The sequence below is a fragment of the Lissotriton vulgaris genome, chromosome 2_1, assembly GCF_964263255.1.
Source record: "Lissotriton vulgaris chromosome 2_1, aLisVul1.2, whole genome shotgun sequence".
In the NCBI taxonomy this organism is placed as follows: Eukaryota; Metazoa; Chordata; class Amphibia; order Caudata; family Salamandridae; genus Lissotriton; species Lissotriton vulgaris.
In genome coordinates this window covers 1439668498-1439693888 of record NC_141687.1, presented here as the reverse complement: position 1 = coordinate 1439693888, position 25391 = coordinate 1439668498, and the positions used below count along the sequence as shown (strand labels likewise).

Here is a 25391-nt window from a genome sequence, read left to right as displayed (position 1 = left end):
CGAGTTTGACGTAAGGTTGGACATAAGACGTCACTAAGAACTCTCAGTTTTCAGGACTCCAGGAGTTCTTAGGACAAATCAATACAGAAGCAGGGGGAATTCCCAGGCTGCTGGAGGCTTGGTTTGTTTAAGAACGCGTTATGCTTTCTAGGAGTCTATGGGAGTAGCCTTGCCGTATTTGGACTGCATTGACTATGTCTTAATATGGGTAGCATGCTCTATGCCTATATAAGGGTATTATTTGATATAAGCACATAAGGGCATGAAATCGGGAATATTTACTAGAGTCCTAGAATCATCTACAACACCTGCAGCCTAAATCTTGAAGGCCTTTCTAACCGTGACTAGGAACTGGTAAGAAGATCCGACCCCTAGAGGCACCCCTGCACCCGACACCCCACGGCCTTGTGTGCCAAACCAACGGTGCCTAACCAACCCTTAGCTTCCAAACGTACCTCTCAAAGTGGTGGTTGCACCAAGAAGTCCTTTGTCTCCCTGCCTGCAGTGCTTTTGCAAACCAGAGGTTCGCCATAGAAAACAAAAGGGCGCCCGACGTCGAAACAGCACTCTGCACCCGGCCGCCCCAGTGTCACTGCGGATGCATCTTTTTGTGCTTCTTTGTTTCCCCATTTGCCCTGACCTTAACCCTAGGAGCTTTGCTCCCACAACCCAGTGGCCTGCTTGCCAGCAGCCACCGACCCTAGGCCCCCTATCCCCCATTGAATAACATTGGGCCTCAACACACTGCACCCGGCCTCACTAGTGCCGCTGAGGGTGCAACAGCAGTGCATCAATGACCCTGGGGGACCCCTGAGTCTAACCCCAGAACCTTAACTCCCACAGTTGATTACTTACCAGTGATCTGTTAACTTGTTTTTTCTCCATAGGATAACATTGACAATTATGTTTCAAAAAGTTTCTAAGTGTGGAGTTTTAAAAATCTAAAAATATTCTTTGATAATCGCACAAATAACGAAAACGTATTTACTTACGTGTTTACAGGAAATGTCCCAGTGCTGCATACAGGTATCCAGCACTGAGTAAGAAAAGTAATGTACAAAGTAACTTAACCTGTAATTTACTGAAAAAGCCTATTCATTTCAATGTACTGTATTTGCTAAGTGTTGCAACCTACTGCACCCCCTGTACATCAAACAAAGTACAATTGCTATTGCATTTTCAAACTGTTCTATATCCAGTAACTTATTACTGAAAAGCATGTAATGCTTACATGTGCCAGGCTTGCTTGGTTCTAAAAATAAAACAGTATATATTTTTATACAACACAATTGGCCTAGAGTTCAGTTATTGAGTGTGTGAAATCTAACTTTAACCTCTGCCTACTTCTGGGGTCACTTGGACTCTATACACACTATACCTCACTTTGGTGTAGTATATATAGCGCCTGTTTCTTACATCCAGTTCTTCTCCAGGCATCTCCAAGTGCGTCTGGTTTCTTGGAGAGGGTTGGGGAACCAGGCGGCTTTCCTGGGCCGTTGTCTGTCGGGGTTGTGTAGCGGGGCGAGCTCAGCTGGGCAGTTGGAGATCCAGGTGTGGAGTTCTCTGGCTGCGTCGTTTGCGTTGGGTGCCCAGGTGTGGTTGTCTCAGGTGAGGTTGGAGTTAAGTTGCTCGTCGGTAACTTTGCTCCAGTTAATTCTTGGTCAGTGTGTGGCTGGTTTGGGTGCCTTGGGTTTGTTGATGGCGAAGTGTACGCAATGGTGGTCGGTCCATGGCGGCTGCGGTGTATGGCTGAATTGAACCATGTTTCCTGCCGCGAAGATGAGGTTGAGGGTGTGTCCTGCTCTGTGGGTCGGTGTGTTGACGAGTTGTTTAAGTCCGATGCTGGCAAGGTTGTCACGAAGGATAGTGGAGTTGGGGGACGCTGGGGTTGTCGAGGTGGAAGTTCAGGTCTCCAGTGAGTATGTAGTTTGTTGAGGCAATGGTGTGGGGTGCGATGAAGTTGGTGATGGTGGTGGCGAAGGGTGTTCGGGCCGGGGGTCTGTAGACGAAGGTTTCTCGGATTGTGGCTTTGGGTGTGGTCTGAAAGTGCAGGAGGGGAAGGTTGTGCTGAAGGTGGTGAGGCGGAGGGTGCTCTTGTGGGCGATGGCGAAGCCCCCTCCTGGGTGGTTGGGGCAGTCTTTCCTCTGGATCTTGTATCAGTCTGTGATGGCGGTGCTGATGTTGGGGGCGTAGAATGCCTTGGTTCAGGTCTCTGTGAAAAGGCGATGTCAGGCAACAGAGAGTTGAGTAGGTTCCAGATTTCCATGGCGTGTTTGTGTACAGAGTGTACTTTGAGGTGGATGCATTTTGAGGTGTCACCTGTCCTGGCATCGATGGTGTTGGAGGCCGGGGTGGTGGTGAGGGTCTGGCAACAGTGGAGGCAGGACAACAGGCTGTCAGTCGTGTTCAGTGAGGCCTGTTGGTATTCTCTAAGTCTTCCAGAGCTGAGTGCGAGGAGGGTGGTGGCTGGTGTTTTAGCGATGGGTAGTGGGACTCCAGGGTTCCTGGCGCTGGCCGCGGGCGGGTTGTGGACAGGCGCAGACCGGCTTGCTTTGGAGCAGCGGTGGCGCACCCGCTGCACGGTTCCGCTGCTCGACTGCCTATTGGCCACCATTAAGAAGGGGAGGTGGGAGGGAGGAGAGGCTGGGAGGCAGGAGCGGGGGAATTCCAGGGGGGAGGGGCCGCAGGGGCAGCAGCAGCGAAAGGAAGAGGCAGGCATGACAAAATTAAAACAGTGGTGGAATCAGAGCAAGACACAGATGGGCACAATAACATTGGTACAATAGGGAAAAAATTAAGGAAAAAATGTCTGAGAAAGTTTACGGTGGTTGCAGGCAGTTTGGTCCCAGTTGGAGCGGGCAGCAGGCGCAGGAGTGGCAGCACCCTCGAACCTCCCAAGGAGGAGGTCGGGGTCTGGAGACAAGAGACGGCACAGCAGAGCTGCGGGAAGACAGTGGACCTAGACCAAGGGTCTAGTCATTAAAATTCAGGCGTTCACTCTAGAAGAGACTTTCGTTCAACTACATAGGGATATGGTAGTGCTTAGAGCCAACCCTAAATTCCTACCAAAAGTAGTGTCCGATTTCCATTTTAGTCAATCCATTGATTTACCTCTTTATTTTTTTTCCGCAACCAGACACAGTTGCAGAAAGGGCATTAAACACTTTAGATGTTAAAAGGGCATTGACAGTACTAAATCATTTAGAAAAACTAAACAATTGTTTGTTGCCTTTGCACCTCCTCGTATGGGAAAATCAATTTCAAAATCAAGCATTTCAAGATGGATAGTTAAATGTATCTAATATGCTATGAAAAAGCTGAACGTTTACTTGATCCACCAAAAGCCCATTGGTCTAGAAAAGTTGGAGCTTCTAAGGCTTTCTTAGGGACCATTCCAATTACTGATATTTGCAAAGTTGCAACATGGTTAACTCCACACACCTTCCCAAAACATTATTGTGTGGATGTATTTGCACAACAACAAGCCAGTGTAGATCAGGCAGTACTTAAGACTGCAACCCCCACATGTTAATCACTGCTTTGGGAGAGGGACTGCTTTACCGTCTATGCTAAGCATGTGTATCTATAGCACACACGCCTCAAACAAATTGTTACTTACACTGTAAGCATCTTTTCTTGGCATATAGTGCTGTAGATTCACATGTGCCAGCCATCCTCCCCAAAATCTTGTGTAAGTTGCAGTTCATGCACTTTATTACATACTAGCAGCCCGCCCCAGCGTTGCCTGGGGCAGAAGGGGGCTGGGGGCAGCATTTCAGGCTTGCGTGCACTCCCGGCCCCCGCCCGCCACGACATTGTCTGTGTCCCGGACAATGTCGTGGCCGGCCGGGGCGGGAGTGCACGCAAGCCTGAAATGCCCCCCCCCCCCAGACCCTGAGCCTTACCGCAGTTGTTCCAGCCAACCTCCAGCACCGGCTCCCTCCCGTCTCGTGTCCCAGAGCCTTACCTGAGCCGCCGCTCCTTCCGGAGCTCCTCACTTCACCGCCGCTCCTCCTCATCATCACGTACGTTGCGGCCAGCGCTACGTCGTGGCCGTCAGCGTCGCGGCCGGCACTACTTTTAGGGCACTACTTTTTTTTTAAGTTATATTTTTAAATGTACTTTTTTTATTTTCTATAGCCTATGTCCATCTGCACACCCTGAGGATTACAACAATGTATTGGGTGTGTGGATTGGTGCTGTGGTTCCCGAGTTTACCTTGCCAAAAGGTTTGTGTTCTCTCTTTATAATAGTAGTATAGATTAAAGCATGGATATCTCATTGCTTACATATGCAGCATTCTTACCTACCCACGGCGAAACAATCTGAAGATGGCGTTGATGACCATGCACAGTATTACCAAGCGGAGTGGTCACACATCCTTGTGACTCGAAGAAAACGTTTTGGAACAAAAACAACATGTAATCATCCGAGCCCAACACTAGATAGCAGACTTGTGCAAAGCATGTGAATCTACAGCACTACATGCCAAGAACAGATGCTTACATGGTAAGTAACCAAATTAATCTATTGTCATCTTACCTGAATAAAGGGGCATGCAGGAATGCAGTTTCTTTTTGTGGTGCATAATTTGTTTTTTACATTTGTTGCAAAAGGCCTTGAATGCCTCGACTTAATCCTCAATTTTTTTTATTTACCCTACTGCTTTCCAGTGATGGGCTGTGGAGATGTGTACTTTTGAGTAAACTCAAGGCACTTTGGGGGAGTCTGCCATTTTTCGCATTCCTTAAAAATGTTTGCGATATAGAGGAAGGCTTTTGTAGCTTCCATACATGTGTGTGTACCAGTTGTGGTTCATTGGCAGATCTTTATGTGGTACTGTAGTACTGTGGTAAAGCAGGTTTGGAATGAGGTGCAACAGCAGATGTCTTATTACTGTTGTGGGATCAAAGAAATGTATGTTGTAGGTGGGAGGTGAAGTGTGGTGCCACTTTCTAGTTATCAATTCTATAATGTACTGAAGCTCTTCTTTGTGTTTTTATTTAGGGCGATAACGTTTTAATTAACACCTACAGTGGTGTACTCAAGATCTCAGATTTTGGTACCTCGAAAAGACTAGCAGGGATCAGCCCAAGCACAGAAACATTTGCAGGTGAGAGCAGTGAGAATGGAAAGCTGTTTCCAGAATCCTCTGATCTCTGTGGTCGAGCCACAGTTCGCAAAATCTGTGGACATTGCATGTTAAACATAATTACCAGATTACTGACGGTGGGTAAATAAGTTCAGAACAGTTTTTTCACTTATAGGGATGATAAATCACAAAATTGCTTGTTAGTTTTGGATTTGTTTTTTCGATTTTCAAATTAACATACTCATGGAATCTTCCAATAAGATGATACAAACATACTACACATTTGGCATGATTCACTTCACAAAGATGAAATATATAACATATTCTCAATCTACCAATGCCTCACTAGGTAACAGCACTCTCCCAATATTAAGTGTACCTGAGCTGATAGAAAAGAAAAATTAACATGGCTGGCTCAATAAAATCAATGTTCCCAGCAATTCTGAATCAGCCAGCGGTGTAGCCGTCATCCAGTTTCACAAAGTTTAGCAACTACCAGTGCTATATCAAGCCACTCTTTTTTTATGTTTGAAAAGCTTTATTGAACAAACAGAGAAATATGCAAAAAAAATACCAGCAAGAAAACAAATACTGAAACAAAATTACAACAAAAGATATAGCTAGTATAATAAAAGAAATAAAAGCTATTTTAAAGATTGTATATTGAATAGGGATGGGAAGGGAGGGAGGAAGGAAAGGGAGAATATTAACATAATAATATAAAAGAAGAATGCATATTACATTATATAACACAGTAAGATGTGAACAAATCATTGATCAGTTAATAACATAAAACAAATCAATTTGGGTGATAGAGAGAGAACAGAGAGAGGGTATAAAAGGAGGTTTAACATTTTCAGAATTTATGGAGGAGTGATGTTTTAGAACAATCTGATCTAAATAAGTAGTAAGGGGCAGCAAAAAAAGTTATCTAGTAAATGTCGGTTGACAGAAGGAGGCAAAGGCAACATCAAGTCTATGAAAGTGGCAAAGACTATTCCACCAGTGTTGTAGAGAAATATTATTGAGAGTTTTCCAATTGAGAGAAATGTGCTGAAAGGCCAGAGCAAACATGAGCGCATAAAGACCATGATTATGAGAAGGCATAGATAAAAAGTCGGAGAGACTTCCGGTAAACAGTATGGGAATGGAATAAGAGATAGAAAGTTTAAAGGTACGAGAGATATAGGACCAAACGTATTTCCAAAATTTGGAGACAGAGGAACAGAGAAAAAGAAGATGCATGAGATTAGCGTCAGAGGAACCACTGGTCCAGCAATGAGAGCCTGAGTTAGGAGAGAAATGTGCCATGGAAGCAGGGGTAAGAAAGTCTGTGATAGAGAAAAAACATAGATTGAGTAAGAGAGGCAGAACGAGAAATGTTTAAGGATCTAGACCAAAGTTGTCCCAGAAACATATGGTCCATTCGCATCCCAGATCAGATTGCCAAGAAAGTTCTAATTTGGATTTGACTCGATTTGGATTGGGGCTAAGAAATATTTATATATAAGAGAGGTTTAGGGTGAAGAAAGGAGAAGTTTAAGCAGAGAGTCATGGGAATCAGTAGAAGGTGAGGGAGGAAGAGAATAGTATACATCAAGAATAATTGCCGTGAGAGTAGTGAATTTATTTAAAAAGGAACAAGGACAGTGGAATGAGGCTTGAAATTCGGAAAAGTAACATGGTGAGAGACCATTAAAAATCCATATGATGTTCTTTGACTTCCAAGAGTTCCAGAAGATGGGTCTGTTATTGAGAAGAATGAGAGAAGTATGCCAAATAGGAGAATCCAGGAAGGCCTCACGAGAAAGGGAGTTAGATACAGCTAAAGGTTTTAGAAGAGAACAAGTATGTCTAAACAGGTGTGAGGATATATGGGAGGTTTTGACAGAAAAAGCCATTACTTCTTCAAAGGAAAATGGTAATAATAGAGCTTGTTCAATGGATAACCAGAGAGGAGTGAAAGGGGAAAGTACAGATAAGAGCCATTTTGAGGCTTGACGAAGAGAAAAGTATTTGTGATAAAGGCGAAAATCTGGAAAGTTCACACCACCATTAGATTTAGTCTTACGAAGAGAAGAGTGGGCAATTCTAGCTTTTTTATTCTTCCAAAGAAATGTAGAAAGACATGAATCGATACGTTTAATCTATATGGCAGTAATATGGGCAAGAAGCATAGAAAGTATATAAATTAAAATAGGGGTAATCATCATTTGAATTGAGTCTTATCGACCCCACCAAGAGAGAAAGAGGATTCCAGGAAGAAAGTAATTTATCAATACGAGACAAAGCAGCAGTCATGTTTAGGTTAATCGAAGAAGCAATAGAATTGGAAAACCATATGCCTAAGTATTTAATTTTGGAATCATTCCAGGCAAAACCAGTGAACGAGAAAAAATGGGAAAGACAAAATATAGTGAGGGGAAGTATTTCTGTTTTGTCGGAGTTAATCTTGTATCCAGAGACCTGGGAAAAGGATTCAAATTCATATGGCAAAGGAGAGATGGAAGTGTCAGGATCAGAGACAAATAAAAGGATATCATCTGCGTAAGTGGAGAGCTTAAGTTGTTGTTCCCCAAAAGGAAAGCCAGAAATAGAATCATTATTACGGATAGAAGACAGGAAGGGCTCGAGAGCGAGGACAAAAAGAAGAGGGATAAAGGACATCCTTGATGAACTCCGCGTTGAAGAGAAAAATAACATGAGATACGGCCATTAACTAATACCGAGGCTCTGGGGGCAGAATATAACACACAAATATGTGAAATCAGTTTGGGGCCAAAACCATGCCATTGTAACGAGGCAAATAAGAAAGGCCAATCTACTCTATCAAAGGCCTTCTCTGCATCAACAGATATGGCCGCTAGAGCGGTAGATGAAGAGGGAACTTTGTTTAGGACATTAAGGGAAAGTCGAGAGTTATCAGAGGTATGCCTTCCTTTGACAAACCCACACTGTTCCTTCCCAATAAGATGAGGTATGAGAGGATCTAAACGAAGAGCAAGCACTTTAGCAAACCATTTATAATCAACATTTACTAAAGATATCGGTCGATAATTTTTGCAATATTTAGGATCACAACCTTCTTTATGAATCAAACAAATGGTTGCTTCCTGAAAAGTACCTTCTGTTCTACCATTTAAATAAAAAGAATGGAAGAGTGTTAAAAGTTTCCGAAGTAAGAGGTCATAAAAGTGCAAGTAGAATTCAACAGAAAAAACATCTGGGCTAGGGGTCTTGCCTTTGGTGAGAGAATTTAGGACAGTGGATAATTCTGTCAGGGATAAATCTGATTCAGGAGCATGAAGATTAAGATGGGAGGAAGAGGGGGGAGGAATTTTATCAAGATATTCCTGGATGGCAGAAGAAGGAGGAGATTCTGGAGTGTAAAGATTTTGATAGAAGAGTTTTAATTCATCAAGAATGTCCTGGTCTTTGTGTAGAAGAGAGTCATTAGAGGAATAGATAGCATCCATGAGGGTACGATCTTTGCGAGTTTTGAGATAGGTTGAGAATAGCTTCCCTGCCTTGTTACGACCACCATAATATCGAGCACTACAACTCAAAAGCACAGAGGACGCATTCAGTAGCAGTCTTATTAAAAGCAAGTTTAGCACTGATTAATTCTGGTGGAACAAATTGTTTCGAGGAAGTGTAAAATTAGTGTTCTAAAAGCTTGATATGTGCCAAAGTGGATTTACGTTGTTGAATAAAGAGTTTCTTTTTTTTGGAGACAAAATCCATGATAAAGCCCCTTGCTGTAGCTTTAGAGGAATCCCATATGATATGTGGAGATGAGTTGGGAGTACAATTAAGGTCAAAGAATTCAGTTGCAAAAGAGCGAAAACAAGAGGAAAAGAGAGGGTCCAAGAGAAGAGAGAGAGGGTCCAAGAGGAGAGAGTTATTAAAACGCCAACGAGAGGATTTGGGATGCGAAGGGAGAAAATCAAGATCTGTTACTATTGGAGCATGGTCAGAAATACCAATAGGTTCTATAGAGGAAGAGAGAAGATTTTGGGAGAGGGATTGAGAGAGAAAGATATAATCTAAGCTGGAAAGAGAAGCATGAGGAGGAGAAAAGAAGAAGTCTAAAGATTCAGGATGGGAGAGTCTCCAGGAGTCAATGAGGTGTGCTTGGGAAATGGTATTGAGAAAATGTTTGTGGGTCTTAGTAGGAATAAACCGAACTTGAGATTGACGGTCAAGAAATGGGTCTATAACTTGGTTACAATCACCTCCTAGTATGAAAAGATCACTCTGGAATTGGACACACTTTTGTGTAGCAATTGGCCAGAAGGAGCAGTCAGGATGTGTAGGACCATACACATTGAAAACAGTTAAGGGAACATTATTAATTAATAATTTAGCTTGTAACCAACTACCCTCTACATAATTTTCAAGGGATAAGACTTTGCAATTCAATTTTTTATGACATAGAGTAATAACACAATTTTTTTCATTAGTAGAGGGAGAGAATAGAACTGTACCGACCCAGCCTCTTTTAAATTTTAACGCTTCGGTTTCAGTGAGGTGGGTCTCTTGCAAGAGTACTAGGTCAGGGTTATACGAAGCAAGATGGGAAATAATTGTCTGTCTCTTAATTCGATTAATAAAACCTTTCACATTAGGAAATAACTCTGAATAAAAAAACATTTAAACTTTATACAGAACCAAATATGCATTAATAGAAAAATGAAAGGAGAAACAAATGCGGTATAGAGAAAGAAGAATCAATTCCAAGTACAAAAACATTAAAACTTTACACTGTACCAAATATGCATCAGTAGGAGAATAAGGGAAAGAATGAACATAGAATAGGACAAAAGAGTTAGGGGAGAGAATGTAGGCAATAAAGGAGAAGTACAAGGGGAGACAGTACATATCTAGGAGGGATGACTGAAAAAACATACCTGTGGGGAACAAATACAGGACAAGACTGGGGCAATGTCGGCGAATGGAAGATGGAACGTCGGAACAGGGAGTCCAAATCAAACCAGTACAAATAAAGGAGTATAGACAGACTAATAACTTTAAACTTTCATTTTAAACATGAGAGATGGAACCTGAATAAATAGAAAAGGAGTTAAACAAACATTAAAAATTAGTGAATCATGGATGGGACAGAAATGTCAGACAAAATATCAGGAAGTACAGAAAGATAAATATAGACAACGCTAAAATCTTTAATGTAAAAAATGAAAGAGAAGTGAAGAAGAGAAGATAACAGAAAAAGAAATAAGTAAGAGGAGAAGCACAATAATGGAGCCTAAAAAGAACAGGTAAACCAGAACAGAAAAAGTGAACATGTAAGTAATAACAAGGGAAACGTTTCAAGAATGAGCGCAGTATAGACGAGATAAAAGCTTAGGTGGATATTCCTCATTCAATAGCTACATAAGGTTAGAAAAGGGAAAAGAAAAACAGGACTATTGAAAAACTAATTTGGACGTATATTACTATGTGAACAATTTATACAACCAAGAAGAAGAGGAGGACAAATGAAAAAAGTCATCCATTGGAAGGACCAGCGGAAGTATCCATGTTGGCTGAAGAGTGAGATTGAATACATTTTCTGAGCTACGTCAGTTCCTCAAAAGAAAGAGTGCGATTTTGAAAAGTCACCTTGAAGATACAAGGGTGAAAAAGGCCATAGCAGGCACCCAATGTACGGAGAGGTGGACGAAGGCTGAGGAATTCCTTGCGTCTGGCAGCCATTGCATTGGAGACATCTTGAGATAGAAAAAAGAGATTGTCGCCTTGCACGAGCAGCAACAAGGACCGAGAGTAAGTCAGTGTATTTTAGGAAGAGGATGATGACACCACGAGGTCGAACTGGAGTTGAAGTTAGAGTTGAAGTTGAGGAGAGCTGACGACGAGGTCCAAGTCTGTGAGCTCTTTGGATATTGAGAGATGTTGACGGAGGCATACCTAGTAATTTTGGGAGAAAAGAAGTGAAAAAGGGAACAGGGTCATGACCTTCCAGGGCTTCTGGTAGACCGTAAATACGAAGATTGTTCCGTCTGTTGCGATTCTCCATATCCTCAGTATGATGCTGTAGCCTACGAACCTCCTTCTACAGCGAAGTAAGTCTTTGAGAGTCAACTTGCACTACCAAAAGTTGTTCCATTGTAGATACCCTTCCCTCCATTGATGACCATTTTTCCTCCAAAAGTTGCATTTTGGTATTTGTCTCTTCCACAAATGGGCGTAGAGCACGTATTTCATCTAGTAGTAAATCCAAGGAGACAGTCGGAGGTGATTTATCTGGAGGAGGAGAGTCGGGTTTCAGGCGTTTAGGTGTAGATGTAGGCGGAAAGGTTTTATGCTACACTGCCTGCGAGGGTTGGTTACGATTACAGGACACTCCAGCCATGTCTATATGTAGTGAGGAGGAGTTGTTCACAATTGATGTGGGAGGTGAAGGGTTCCTCACAGTGGAAGGCTTGGGATTGAAGATGAATTGTAGTTTACTTCTCCAGTATTAGGGGTGTCTTTCATAGATTCACATGCCTGAATCATTCCCCGTCGTCGGAGTGGGAGTCCCACGGTACATAAAAAAGCAATAATATGCCATAAATATGTAGTAAATACCAATAAAAACAAACCAGGAAGTAAAATAGCTAAAGCTACAGTAGGAAAAACTTCCACACCTATGACTTTCCTATTCATTTTGTATAGTCCAAACTACAGCCAATCAGGCGCCAGCACCCACCAGAATGTTCTCCCCAGAGGCTCAGGCTCTCAGATTTTCTCGCAAGGAGTGAAGGTAAACCAGCAAAGCTTAAAAGCCTCTGAGGGGAGGTGGGCGGGTTGCATGTGAATCTATGAAAGACACCAATACTGGAGAACCACAGATTACAGGTAAGTAACTATTGTTCTTCTCCAGTATTAGGGGTGTCTTTCATAGATTCACATGCCTGAATGAGAGTAGCTAGCAGTACATATCCGTGCTAGGCAGACGCCACTGGTTGTCAAGCTTGTCAGCATATAAGTCATATAACAGTGTAAACTGAAAATACACATATCATTTTAAGCATAGCAGAATGCAATCATGTAAGCATGTGTAAAAACAGAACATATGAAGCTTCTGACAGCAGTAATGGAGGTGGGGAAACAGAGGCTCACCTTAGTTAAAAAGATTTCGTAGAACTGCATGACCCACAGAAGTATCAGCTTCGCTGGTTGTCTCCAGACAGTAATGTCTGGTAAATGTATGGCGACTGGCCCAAGTAGCCGCTCTGCAGATCTGCTGAAGAGGAACTCCAGCAAATGAAGCCGTAGACGTGCATGTGAATCTATGAAAGACACCAATACTGGAGAACCACAGATTACAGGTAAGTAACTATTCTTATTCTGCCCATATACGAGGATCGTTATTGAAAAATCCAATATATGGTAAAGCAAAATTAGTGCAAGCGAAAAGTATTTTCAAAGCAATAGATAACTGCAAAAGGTCAGCATATAAAAAAAGGTGCATTCAAAATGATGAGGTGTCCAGGCGAACAGGCAGATCACAAAATGTTTCCTCCGAGTCGGTGACAAAGAGATAAAGTTAACTCAATATCCCTTAAGAGAATTCATGGTAAACAGCAGTCAAGAGGGCCATTACAAGGTGATTAAAGAACAAAATGGTGGTCGCTATAAAGAGCGGTGAGGTGTAAGGAATACTCACCACAAAACACCAGAGGATAGCGCAAAAAACATATCACCATGATCTGCAAATGATATACCGCCAGTAACCTCCAGAAAGTCAGAGTACTTGTTGAGAAACTCGAAAAGATGAAGAGAGGTTAACTCTGTGCACAATACACAAAATGGTGGTCGCTTTGTGATAATGCAGCATTGAACACACAGCATTTCACACACTGCTTTCTCAGGGTCAGTGGTATAGAAAAAGTATAGAAAAAGTAAAGCCCAATGTCCATTACTGGAAGTCTGTGAAAAAGGGCATTTCGGGGAGATTAGAAAACAAAACAAAATGGCGACCGCTATGAAAGGCAGTGAGGAGCAGTGGTTAGTTGCCACAAAATACCAGAAACAAAGCAGCTCACCATGGTCTGTAGGTGGTCGCCTGCCAGCAACATCCAGAAAATCAGGGTATTGAATGAGGACCTCTAGCAGGTAAAAAGAGGCTCACTCAGTGCACAATACGTGAAATGGCGGCCCCTCTGTGACGAGGCATCAACGTTGAGAATGAGCAGAAGAACGAAGCGTCGGCGCTTCAAAAACCCATCAGTAGGTTCACGGCATGCTCCGGTGTAAATAAATAAGTCATCTTCGTGTGAAGGGTGCGATGGAACGCACCCGCGGCTCACAAGAGGTCCTGGCGATGCAGAGCTCAAAGCTCAGGCATCCATTTTGCGCGGCGCCGATACCATGCCCCCTAAGCCATCTCTTTTTATGATTAGTGATGCCAACAATGTTCTTTGTGTCCTGAAGAAAATCCAGTTTGCGAAACTGTTGTATGTGCAAGCTGCTCACCCTCTGCAGCGCACATTAATTAGAGGGATGTATGACGTAACATTGCATACATTTACATTGCACACCATTACAACGCAATTTTTACAACGCAGATTCCTTTACAACGAATGCCTTTACAACGCATGACATTACATAGCAGATGCTGTTACAACGCATGCCATTACAACGTAAGTATAGGTAAGTATAATATTTTATAAAAAATGTAATTTATTTGTAAATATATATATATATATATATATATATATATATATTTTAAAAAATAGTTTAGGTATTTATAAATAATATTCTATCTCCAGGGGAGTGTAGTAGTAGGGTAAGTGCTGGATAGTGTAGGGAAAAAAATTACTTTAATTTTATTTTTTAAAGAACTAATATTAATAAAGAACTATTATTAATAAATAATAAAATTATTAACGTTCTTATTTTTAATTTATTTAAATTATTTATTTAAAAACTGAACCCTAAAAATACCCCAGTTCCCCAAAACCCTGAAAAATACCCCTGTACCCCAAAACCCAAACCTAGCCCTGAACCCTAATACCCCTGTACCCCAAACCCAAACCTGAACCCTAATACCCCTGTACCCCATAACCCAAACCCAGCCCTGAATCCTAAAAATACCCCTGTACCCCAAAACCCAAACCCAGCCCTGAACCCTAAAAATACCCCTGTACCCCAAAACCCAAACGCAGCCCTGAACCCTAAAAATAACCCTGTACTCCAAAACCCAAACCTAGCCCTGAACCCTAAAAATACCCCTGTACCCCAAAACCCAAACCCAGCCCTGAACCCTAAAAATACCCCTGTACCCCAAAACCAGCCCTGAACCCTAAAAATACTCCTGTACCACAAAACCCAAACCTAGCCCTGAACCCTAAAAATACCCCTGTACCCTATAACCCAAACCCAGCCCTGAACCCTAAAAATACCCCTGTACCCCATAACCCAAACTATATTCATAAAATTACTTAAATTAATTAATTTAATTTATTTTTAATATTTTTTAAATTAATTTAAAAAAAATTGTAATTAAAAAAATGTTTAAATAAAATGATATACTTACCTATACTTACGTTGTAATGGCATGCGTTGTAATAGCATATGCTATGTAATGTCATGCGTTGTAAAGGCATTCGTTGTAAAGGATCCTGCGTTGTAATGGTGTGCGTTGAAACAGTATGCGTTGTAAAAGTTGCGTTGAAACGGTTGTATACCTAATTGGAGTTCCAATAGGTTTGCAACATTCGATACAACCGCAAAATATGTACCATATAGCCACTGGGTTGGTCACATTTCTAACAGTTTGTATTAGATGCAAGTTTTGCCCTGTGATGTTAGTACAGCGACCAGGGCCAGGCATGAAATATTTTAAAATAACTGAATTTTAGTAGGGCCTCTTGAAGGCCTCTGTCATGGTCTTGCATTAGGACATTCCAGTCTGCTTTCGTATAGGGCTTTTGGAGATTCAGTTGCCATCTGTTATATAGGTGCTTCAAGGTCGGCTATAGGTATAGTACCTTTGAGAGTTTCATACAAGACAGATACGCAATGTTTTTCTGCATTTGTTCCTTTAAGGCTGCCATTCTATCTCGAATGATCGAGTGAAGGTTGTTGCTCACTAGGATACTCAAGTCCTTCCTTTTGGTCTGCACCCACCAAAATGGAAACCCCTAACTGGTTCTTTTGTTGATGATAATTTCTTTTTTCAAATGATTTTTTACAGTCAACCATTATAGTCGACAATGTCTGATGGGTTTCAGTATAGCCATTAGTTCATAGTCCTGAAAGTGCGACCTTCACCCATCCTGCTCTGTACCTGTAAATGGTAGCCCCATTCCACCAGATCAAACATCTTTTTGGCATCAAGGGAGAGGTACACCATTTTATCTTCCTCTCATCTGGTGTGCCATATTAAGTGAGATGTACATATGGCGGCATGTGGAGCATACTGTGATGAACCCATCTTGGTTCCTGTGCAAAAGTGATGGGTTGACCATTTTCAACCTTGTAGCCAATAGTTTGGCCCGGATTCTAACATCTGTGTAAATCAGTAATATAGGTTTTTAGTTTGTGCATCGCAATGTGTCTCTTTGAACATCGTTCCCAATAACAGAGCAGAGTTAGATACTGTTAACTTGTAAGATTCTTAAGGAAATCCATCTTCTCCAATGTCTTTCCTCATGGGCTTGTCTTTCATGGCTTCTGACACTTCTTCAGAAATGACCCTCTTTAATTCGTCTTGGCTATCTGAAGTTGATTTTGGACTCTACTCAATCAGTAAACAGTAGCACAGCAGTGTCTGCAGTAGGTGTTTTCGCAGTAAATTGTGTCTCATAAAAGGAGGCACTTTTTTGTGATATCTCTGGGGTTACTTAGAAGGGTATTCTTGCAATCCTAAAGTGCCAGTGCCGGAATACTAGACCTAACATTTCTTTGATTTGGCAGAAAGGCAGGAGCGCGCTGGCCTTTTGGCCATGTTCATAGTGGCAACTTTAATATGTGGAAGGACTTTCTCAACATGCAACGTATTGCTTTTAGCTCTGATTTCATACTTACAAGACAGTGAAGGAATACATCTGTCAGCTTTCTGCAGTATACATTTGCAAGTTTGTTAATTTCAGATTCCAGTTTCATTTTTCCCCCTCAGTTGTCTTATGTGCTAAGGCCAAGTCCCTTATCATTATGCTTCTCAGATAGAATTTTCTAGGGACCTAAAGGAGCGAAGATGATGGTACAGAGTTCTCATCCAATGCCATGGTGTCCCAAAAATCCTGTAGTAGGTTTTTTTCTTCAGGAAGCTTTTATCTCAGGGGGCGTGGCTTGGACGCCAATCGGGATGGCGGCGTGAGCGACCCCTGGTCGGTGTAACTGGCCGACGAAGAGTTGGGGTACCACTGGAGAGCGGCGGAGAGCACTTTGGGGTTTGCTGGCCCCGAGGAGACCTAGCAAGACGACGGCCGAGGTGTTGCTCGGAGTGTGAAGAAAATGGCGACGGCACGGGTCGATGGCCTCTGAAACCGAAACTGAGCGGAATTGGCATCGGCTGGCGGGGTGGCCCGCCTCTGCGAGATCGGAGTAGTAGGAACTGTAGGTGCGGACCTGAGAGGCGGGGAGTTTGGTGACCAACATTGGATCGGGGTACTAGGGGCGAGCACTCGTCTCTACTTCTTCTCCCCCTCCTCCCGGATCTGGCGACAGTGGGGTGGACGGCGCTGGACCTTCTGATCCTTAGAGTTGCGGACATTGCGGAGGCACTCTGTCGCGATCATCGCTGAAGCGCACGTCCCCCTGGGCGGAGGTTATTGGAACTTGGCGAGGCCCTGTGCCCGTGTAGAGGCGACTGAGACATCTAAGATGGCGGCTGCGGGGGGAGCGACCATCACGGAGCAGGGCCGGGAGGACGCGGCCGCACTATCCCAGGTTGGCGAGGCCTCCCCGCCGATGGTGGACCAAGAGCAGAGACTGCATCGGCGCCTGGATGCTATATTGGATGCCATCACCTCGACCAAGGAGGCATTGCAGCAGGACATTGCGCAGGTCGCTACGGGGCTGGGGCTCCTGAGGGCGGATCATGCCAAGTTGGCGGAAAAGGTAAAGGACCATGAGCAGCTCTTATTGGACCTGAAACCGGCGGTGGTGACCGCGGAACATAAAATAACGGACATCCTGACCCGGCTGGACATGCTGGAACGACGAGCGGAGGATGCCGAAAGCCGCAACAGACGGAACAACGTGCGGGTCGTAGGCCTGCCGGAACGAATTGAAGGGGAGGATGCGGTGGCCTACATGGAGGAATGGTTCCGGACTGTGGTGGCACCGGAGGGACTCACTTCCTTCTTTACATTGGAGCGAGCACACAGGGTGCCGGCTCGCCCACCAGCGCTTGGCCGCCCCCCCCAGACCGATGGTGGTGAAGCTCCTTCATTATAAGGACCGGCACCTCCTAATCCAAAAAGCTCGGGCCTCGGGCCCATATGAGGTGGAAAACAGCAGAGTCACGATCTTCCCGGACTACACTCAGGCGGTCCAGAAGAATAGGGCATCCTTTCTGGCAGTGAAAAAGGAGCTGAGGGAGGAGGGCATCCAGTACTCCTTGCTCTTCCCGGCCAAGCTGCGGATAATCCTGGATGGGACCACGCACTTTTTTCAAACTCCGGATGAAGCATGGTTGTGGTTGGAATCGTATCGAGCTGGCACGGACAGGAATAACAAAAGCCGGCGAGATAAGCCTAAACCGCCTCAGGTCTGGAAGTCTCAAAGGATTCGCTCTCGCACTAGGCTTCAGCGAGAGAAACGGGAGGCCCAAATGGCTGCAGACAAAAGAGAGGCGCTTGCAGCGACGGCGGCCATCACGAGATCGCAGCCGGAGAGTGAACTGGCGGAGACGGACTCTGGCGAAGACGGTGGCAGGACCGGAGAGGAACTTTCGGAAGCGGAGAGCTTGAAGGGGCCGGTGGTCACCCCCCAGACATCTGATGAGATTTTTCATGGCTGACTCTTCAATGGGACTTGGACGCTGTTTTTGGTAGGGTGGCATCCTGTTGGAACTAGTTGGGTCGCCAGGTAGGGTGCCGCATCGGCATTGCGGGATGGAGGGCGCGGGGCGCGGGTTCCGCTTGCCGGGGTCAGCGATAACTCACCCCCCCAGGGCCCTTAAGGCCTTCTGTGGTGGCCTTAAGGATGTGTGTTTGGTTAAAGGTTTGGATCGGGGCTGACACCGGGTATGTGAGCTCCGTCCTGGGGAGTGGGGTTTGGGGAGTTTCTTTTTCTATAGTTTGTTTCGGGGGGGGCAACTGCTATGGTATGGGTATTAACTGGCTGCACTTGAACTGGATCGCTCTATGCTGGTATGGGGACGTTACCTAACTTGAAATGCCTAACGTGGAATGTCCGAGGACTGCGAACTATGGTCAAACGCCACAAAGTGCATGCTTATCTGGTGAGGCGGGGGGTTCAGGTTGCCATGTTACAGGAGACTCATTTAACGAAACAGGAATGCACCGCACTACAGAAGAGATGGCGGGGTCAGGTCTTTGGCACCACTTACTCAGCGTTTGCTAGAGGGGTATTGATATGGGTGACAGCAGGGATACCGTTTCAGGTGCTGAATCAACTGGTGGATCCTGAGGGCAGATATGTGGCGGTAGAAGGGAGGCTGTATGGTCGGGATGTGGTTCTCAGCTGTGTATATGCTCCGAATGTTGATCAGGCCCGCTTCTTCGATGGTTTATCCGGATCATTGGCTTCTTTCCTAGCGGGTCCTGTGATACTGGGGGGGGACTTCAATTCGATCACGGATGTGGCCTTAGACAGATCTCACCCTCCCCTTATTGATTCCCCGGTACGTAAGCTGGCCATGCATAGGAAGGATTGGCAGGAGAGATGGGGACTGTTGGATGTGTGGCGGGAACAACACAGGGATGTTAGGGACTACTCCTTTTTCTCAGCACTCCATGCTCTACATGTTAGAATTGACTCGGTACTGTGCAGCGGGTCCCTGGCCCCATTGGTCTCCCACACGGAGTATCTGGCCAGAACCATCTCGGATCACAATCCTCTGCTGGTGCATGTCCAATGGCAGCGGGTGCGTCCGCGATTCCAACATGGCGGCTCCGGCCCGACACACTGGAGGATTCGGTGTTCAGTGATGCAGTCCAACGGGGCATTGATCAGTATTTTAGTGAGAATGAGGGTACAGCTACGTGTAGGTCCACTGAATGGGACGCGATGAAAGTGGTGGTGAGAGGTGTATGCTTGGGTAGGTTTTCGAATGCTCGATTGTCGATGTTGAATGCGCTTGCCAGTGCGGAGGAGAAACTGAGGGAACTGGAGCGGCGTAGGCCGGACCAACCGGAATTGCAGGCCCGGCTGCTGGAGGCCAAGGAGGTGGTGGCCACCGAAACGGAACGATTACGGAGCTATGACTACAGACAATACGCAATTAGAGCGCATGCTGAAAGGGATAAGGTGGGTACGCTCCTGGCTAGGCTCGCTAATCCTGAACTTAGAGGCTGCCCGGTCTTGAGCATCAAAAATGTACTAGGGGAGACGGTTTATTCCCAAACGGCCTTGCTGGAGTGCTTTTGGGCCTACTATGCGGAGTTGTACGAGAGTCAGTTAGGAGTGGAGGCGTGCGAAATCGCGGCATATCTGGAGTCAATGCAGCTTCCGGTACTTGACGATGCAAAAGACTTACGTGGCCCTATCACGCTGGCCGAGATCAGGACGGCCATTAAGCATATGGCGAGGAATAAAACGCCCGGGGTGGATGGCCTACCGATAGAATTCTACCAGAAGTACGTTGATAGTTTGGCACCCAGACTACTGGTGGTGTATACGGAGGCTTACAGGTTGGGGGGTCTGCCTGGATCAATGAGGGAAGCACTGATAGTGCCGTTGCTAAAACCCGGTAGGGAAGTGACTGATGTGAGGTCTTACAGGCCATTGTCCATGCTGACGGTGGACTACAAGATATTAAGCCGGATCTTGGCCACCAGGCTGGCCCCACATATGACCGGCCTGGTGCACAGGGACCAGGCGGGGTTTATCCCCACGAGGAGCACGGCGTTAAATATTCGTCGCCTGGTTGGGATACTGGATGGTGCGTTGGACACGCACCCAGGTGGTGTTGTCCGTAGACATTGAGAAAGCTTTTGATAGTTTAGAATGGGTCTATCTGGATGAAGTACTAGTGAGGTTCGGTATTGGTGAAGGGTTCCGCAGATGGACGAGGGTGCTGTATTCCTCGGCGACGGCGCGAGTACGCCTGGGCAACCTGGTGTCTGCGGCTTATCCAGTTGGTAGGGGGACGAGACAGGGGTGCTCCCTTTCCCCTCTTCTGTTCGCACTGGCGATGGAACCCTTGGCGGTGCGTGCCAGGTCGGGCAACATGTATGCAGGGATTGCAAGAGGGGGGCAGCTGCACTACATTTCACTGTATGCGGACGATCTGCTACTGTATATGGAGGACACGGAACGGGCTCTGGAAGGGGCGATGGAAATGCTGTCTGAGTTTGGCCGGTTGTCGGGCCTCAGGGTTAATTGGGCGAAGACCTGTGTCTTTCCGCTTAGAGCGGACGCGCCCTGCCCCGCCCATGATGTAGGGGTGGTCTGGGAGCCATCTTGCTTTACTTATCTGGGAGTCCGTATCTACCACGAGGCCGCGGACCTATTAGAGGGCAATGTCGGACGGTGCGTACGGGCGCTGAGAGGTTGTATGTCTTTCTGGGCATCCCTCACCCTGACGGTGTTAGGTAGGATTGCTCTGTTGAAGATGGTGGCGCTACCACGGCTCTTGTACTATTTTCGAACGCTGCCCATTTGGATTCCTCCGAGGATCTTTAGGGACTTGCGGACGATGATCATTGACTTCCTTTGGGGGCATGGCCGCCGTAGAGTGGCACTGAACACGTTGCTTCGCCCCAAGCTTGAGGGGGGGATGGCCGTCCCTGACTTTGAGTTGTATTATTTGGCAGCGCAGCTTCAGGTTCTTACGCAGCATGTGGCTAGGGTGTTCAGAGGGCCGGAGTGCGACCGAGAGCAGGGGATACAGCGCCATGTCCTGGCCTATATCATTATGCAGCAGAAACTGGAGTTGCGAGGCCTCACTATGGAGGAGCGGGCGCTCCGGTTATGCTGGCAGAGGAGTCTGAGGAGGGCGAAGGCGACCCGACCGTATGCCCCGGAGATACCGATAGGCATGCTGACGGCGCTGCCACATGGGGGCGACTGGTCCCCATTATTAGAGTGGGAGGAGTTGGGACTGCAAGTGGTAGGGGACCTGTATATTGATGGGACCTTGGTGCCCTTCAGGGCGCTACAGGAACAGTTTGGGCTGCCGGAGGGGAGCTTCCTCTTGCATGCGGCCGTGGTGGCGGCCATTCAAAAGCATTGCAGAGGGGGGCTCATCGAACCGGACACGACTATGGCTTGCCAGTATGTAGTGATGGCCGCCGGCACCTTTAAAGCGGTGACCTGCCTCCATAATAGGATGTTGCATGAGGGGCTGGAACCGCTCCTGGGTCTGAAAGCGAAATGGGAGGTGAGCATAGGCAGGCCCATTCCGGACACGGTGTGGGGCCATATTCTTAAGCGCACTTGGAAGGGCACGAGGAATGCGCGCTTCCAGCAGGTGCATTCTTTTGTGTTACATAGGGCCTACTTGACTCTGGAAAAGATCAAACGGTACTTCCAGGTACAGGAGGCACGGTGTCCGAGGTGCTTGGCGTTGGAGGCGGATATGGATCACCTGTTCTGGGGTTGCCCGAAATTAGAGGCTTACTGGGCGGAGGTAGGGGAACTCCTTAATGCAGTGACCGACAGGGAGGTGGAGTTTGATATGGCGACGTGCTTGTTGCTCTGGTTCCCACACACTAAAAACACTAAGGTGACAAGTAAATTTATTGACCTAGGGCTGATACTGGCGCACAGAGAGATTACCTGGCACTGGAAGTCTAGGGAGGGACCGTCTGTGAGGAGGTGGACGAATGACTTGCTGAGGTGGTCCGAGTGTGAGAGTGTGCTCCGTATGAGGCAGGCTGTCAAACTCGGCAACGAAAAGAGCCTGGAATCAGCGCGTGCATGGGAATTGATAGTGCAGGCTCTGCGTGACTCCTTGGTGGACGATGAGGACTGAATGGATAGGACATGAGGACACTGCGAGGCTTAAGAGTACGGAGGTATAAGCGGATCTGTAGCGGGACCCATGCAAGAGTCAGGAACATGGCACACACCATTAGCGGTTGCTGGGGGGGAGGGATCAGGGGTTGTTCTAGGGCTGTTGAGGGGTGGGTTGGGAGCCGGGATCCAGATTGGGTACGGTGGCAATTCCGGAACTGGGACTGTCTAAGGGGCCTGTGGAGCGTGGGTAGATAGCGGAACAGAGGCAGGGGCGCATGGAACGGACACGATAGGGCCCTTACAGGGACTGGGGGACGGGATTGCAGTATCGCCATGGCACCGGGATGTTAGACTATGATGGCTGATGTTGAGGACGAGTTAGGGGTTGGGGGGGTAAAATGCAGATACATAAAGAGATTTCGACCATTGTCCTTCAGGGACGCTCACCATGATGTCTTGCTAACAACTGGGACACTGTGCCGCCCGGCCTCCGGGATGCGGGCTGAATGGCTGTGTATGACCTGAGCTCCTCCGATTGATGCGGGGGGACACCATGAGTGTGCTGGTTGAGCAATTGTATGCAATGGTTTCTAATTCTGCAATAAAAACAAATTAAAAACAAAACAAAAAGGAAGCTTTTATCTCAGGGTATCCATCCTCCAGATTCTGTCTCTGGGCACTTGTACCTGCATTTCGATCTCCAAGAACGGGGCATTATCTCGGATGCGTTGGACTCCTATTGTTCATTTTGTGATTTTAGTCAAAACCTAAGCATTTGTAAAAAAAGAAGTAAATTGAGGTCCAAGTCCTGTGGGGATGCAAAGAAGCTATATTCTGTGTCCATAGGATCCGAAAGCCTCCATGGATTCATAAGAGAGTGATCTGCCATTAAATCTTGTAAAATGCCTGTGACAAAGTGCCATCTTTCTTGCATGGTATGCTCCCACTTTTTGCTGAATTGCTGATGTACTTTGACTGAGTGTGCCCGGGGTTCCTGCCAACCAGGTACCCAGGGCCTGTGATCCTTCCCTAAAACTGTGTTGAAACCTATGTCCTGACTGCGTGGCTCCTGAGGCTGCCACCACCAGACATGTTTCTGGACCCCTGGGTCGAGAGCTTGCCACTCTCGGGGCCTGAAACAATGCACATCCTGGGACTAGGTGCCAAGACTCCTCCCCCAGGATCGGCAGGGGCTCACAAAGGCATGCTGCCTTTGTGAGCTTCTGCAGGCCACTTGCTGTACTCAGCAACTGGCCCCCACCGGTTCTGACCCCCACTCTGGCGGGAAGAACAGCGGGAAAACCTAAGTGAGAGAAGTGGATGTGCCAGCCTCTGCTAACTACACCCCTCAGGTGGAGGTGGGGGGGGGGGGGGGGGGGGCGATGTGAAGCACGACTCCGGGCTCCGGCCATCTTGAGGATGGGAAGCCCTGCCCAATCAGAGATAGGCTCCTGCCCCCCTCCCACAGGAGAGGAGCAGGATAGGGGGTGTACTCACCCCAGGACAGAGACCCATTGGTCCCTGCCCTTCCCCTACCTGTAATAACCCTAAATTTAGTATTTTGGGGCACCCTGAACCTTCCTTCCTCAGCTCCAGATTTCAAATCCAGAAAGAAGAAGAGGAAGCATGACCTTCCATGCAGCTGCTAACAAGAGGACGACAGCAACTGACTTGGCCCCAGCCCTACCGGCCTGTTGATCCTTGAACCTGCTCCTGCTAAACCCCAGTGTCTCCTGCGGACAGCAACCTCGAAAACTCCGAAGGACCTGCCTGCCTTGCTCAACTAAAAGACTGGGACTCCCATGAGCAGTGATTCTGCTCAAACAGCAACACCCCTGGTACCAGCCAGGAACCGCAAATCCAGCACACTCTGCACCTGCCGAACCCAGGCTGTGCCTGAGTGAACGAAGACCCTGAGGACGTCCCCCCGGTGATTGTGACCTGAAATCCAGTGCCCAAGGACCCTCCTCGACGACCCAGACTACACCTGCAGCCTCACAGCCAGGGACCCCTCCATTCGCGACCAGCTGAGGGTAAGAGTTCCCGACTTCAAAATACACCCCTGCACCCGGTGCCCCATGGCCCCCTGTGCCCAACTCCTCGGTGCTTACCTATCCTCCAAGATCCCAACTTGCCTCTCGAAGTGGTGGTCGCTCCTGAAGAATCTCGGTCCACAAGCCTTTGTTCAACTGTCAAGTCTCTCATTAAATAACATTGAGCGCCCAACGGCTCAAAAGCACCCTGCACCCAAATGCCCGAGTGCCTCTGGCAGTTCAACCTTTGTCCTCATCTACTTCCCTATTTCCCTGAGCAAGTGACCAGGAGCACAGCTCCCACAGCCGCATGGCCTGCTTGCCAGCCGCCACCAACCAAAGGCCCCCTGCCGCCCATAGGCTAACATTGGGCCTAACTACCTCTGCACCTGGCTGCCCCTGTGCCGCTGAGGGTGTAACAACTGTACCTACCTGACCCTGGGAGACCCCGGAGTCTATGCCCAGAACCTTAACTCTGCCAGTCGAGTACTTACCCAAAAGCTGATAACTCACTTTTCTTCCATAGTGTAACATTGACTGGTTTCACTTGGAAATTAGTGTGGAGTTTTGAAACTTTAAAATATTCATCTAAAATCAGCTGAACAACGAATTCCGATTTACTCACCTGTTATCAGGAAAGATCCCAGTGCTGGATCTTGGTGCCCAACACTATCCCTGATAAGTAATTCTAACCATACTTACCAGTAACTTGAATTTCCTCCCATAGGATAACATTGGTGATTCTATGTAAAAAAAAATTGTCAACTTTTAAAATACAATAATATTCCTTAAAAATCACTACTGTAACCAAAACACTTTTACTCAACCGTTTACAGGAGATGTCCCAGGACTGAATCTAGGATCCATTCCTGTGGTTAAAAAAGTAATCCATGAAGTAATTAATTGCATTTAACTTGAAATCCCTATTGAGCTCAATGTAACTCATTCTGAGAAAGTATTTTTTGATGCCTTTTTGGTTCTAAAATAAAACAACTGTATATTTTTATATAAAACGTTGGCGTAGAGTTCAGTACTTGAGTGTGTGAGACCATTTGCTGACTGAGTGTGTACAACAAATGCTTTACACTTTCCTCTGATACTGCCTTACTGTTAGACCAATCTACCACTTTAGAGAGTAAGGTTATATCTAACTTTAGCCTCTGCCA

General features: G+C 46.4%; 1 protein-coding gene across 6 annotated transcripts in view; it reads left to right on the top strand.

Annotated features, from left to right (window-relative positions):
* Positions 1–25391, top strand: part of LOC147732719 (mitogen-activated protein kinase kinase kinase 5-like) — a 1007398-nt gene that overhangs the window by 513592 nt on the left and 468415 nt on the right. For all 6 annotated transcript variants that reach the window (XM_086957271.1, XM_086957270.1, XM_086957268.1 and 3 more), the window contains one exon: positions 5008–5113. In XM_086957271.1, the coding sequence (XP_086813397.1) occupies positions 5008–5113 (106 nt within the window). The remainder of the gene's footprint in view (positions 1–5007; positions 5114–25391) is intronic.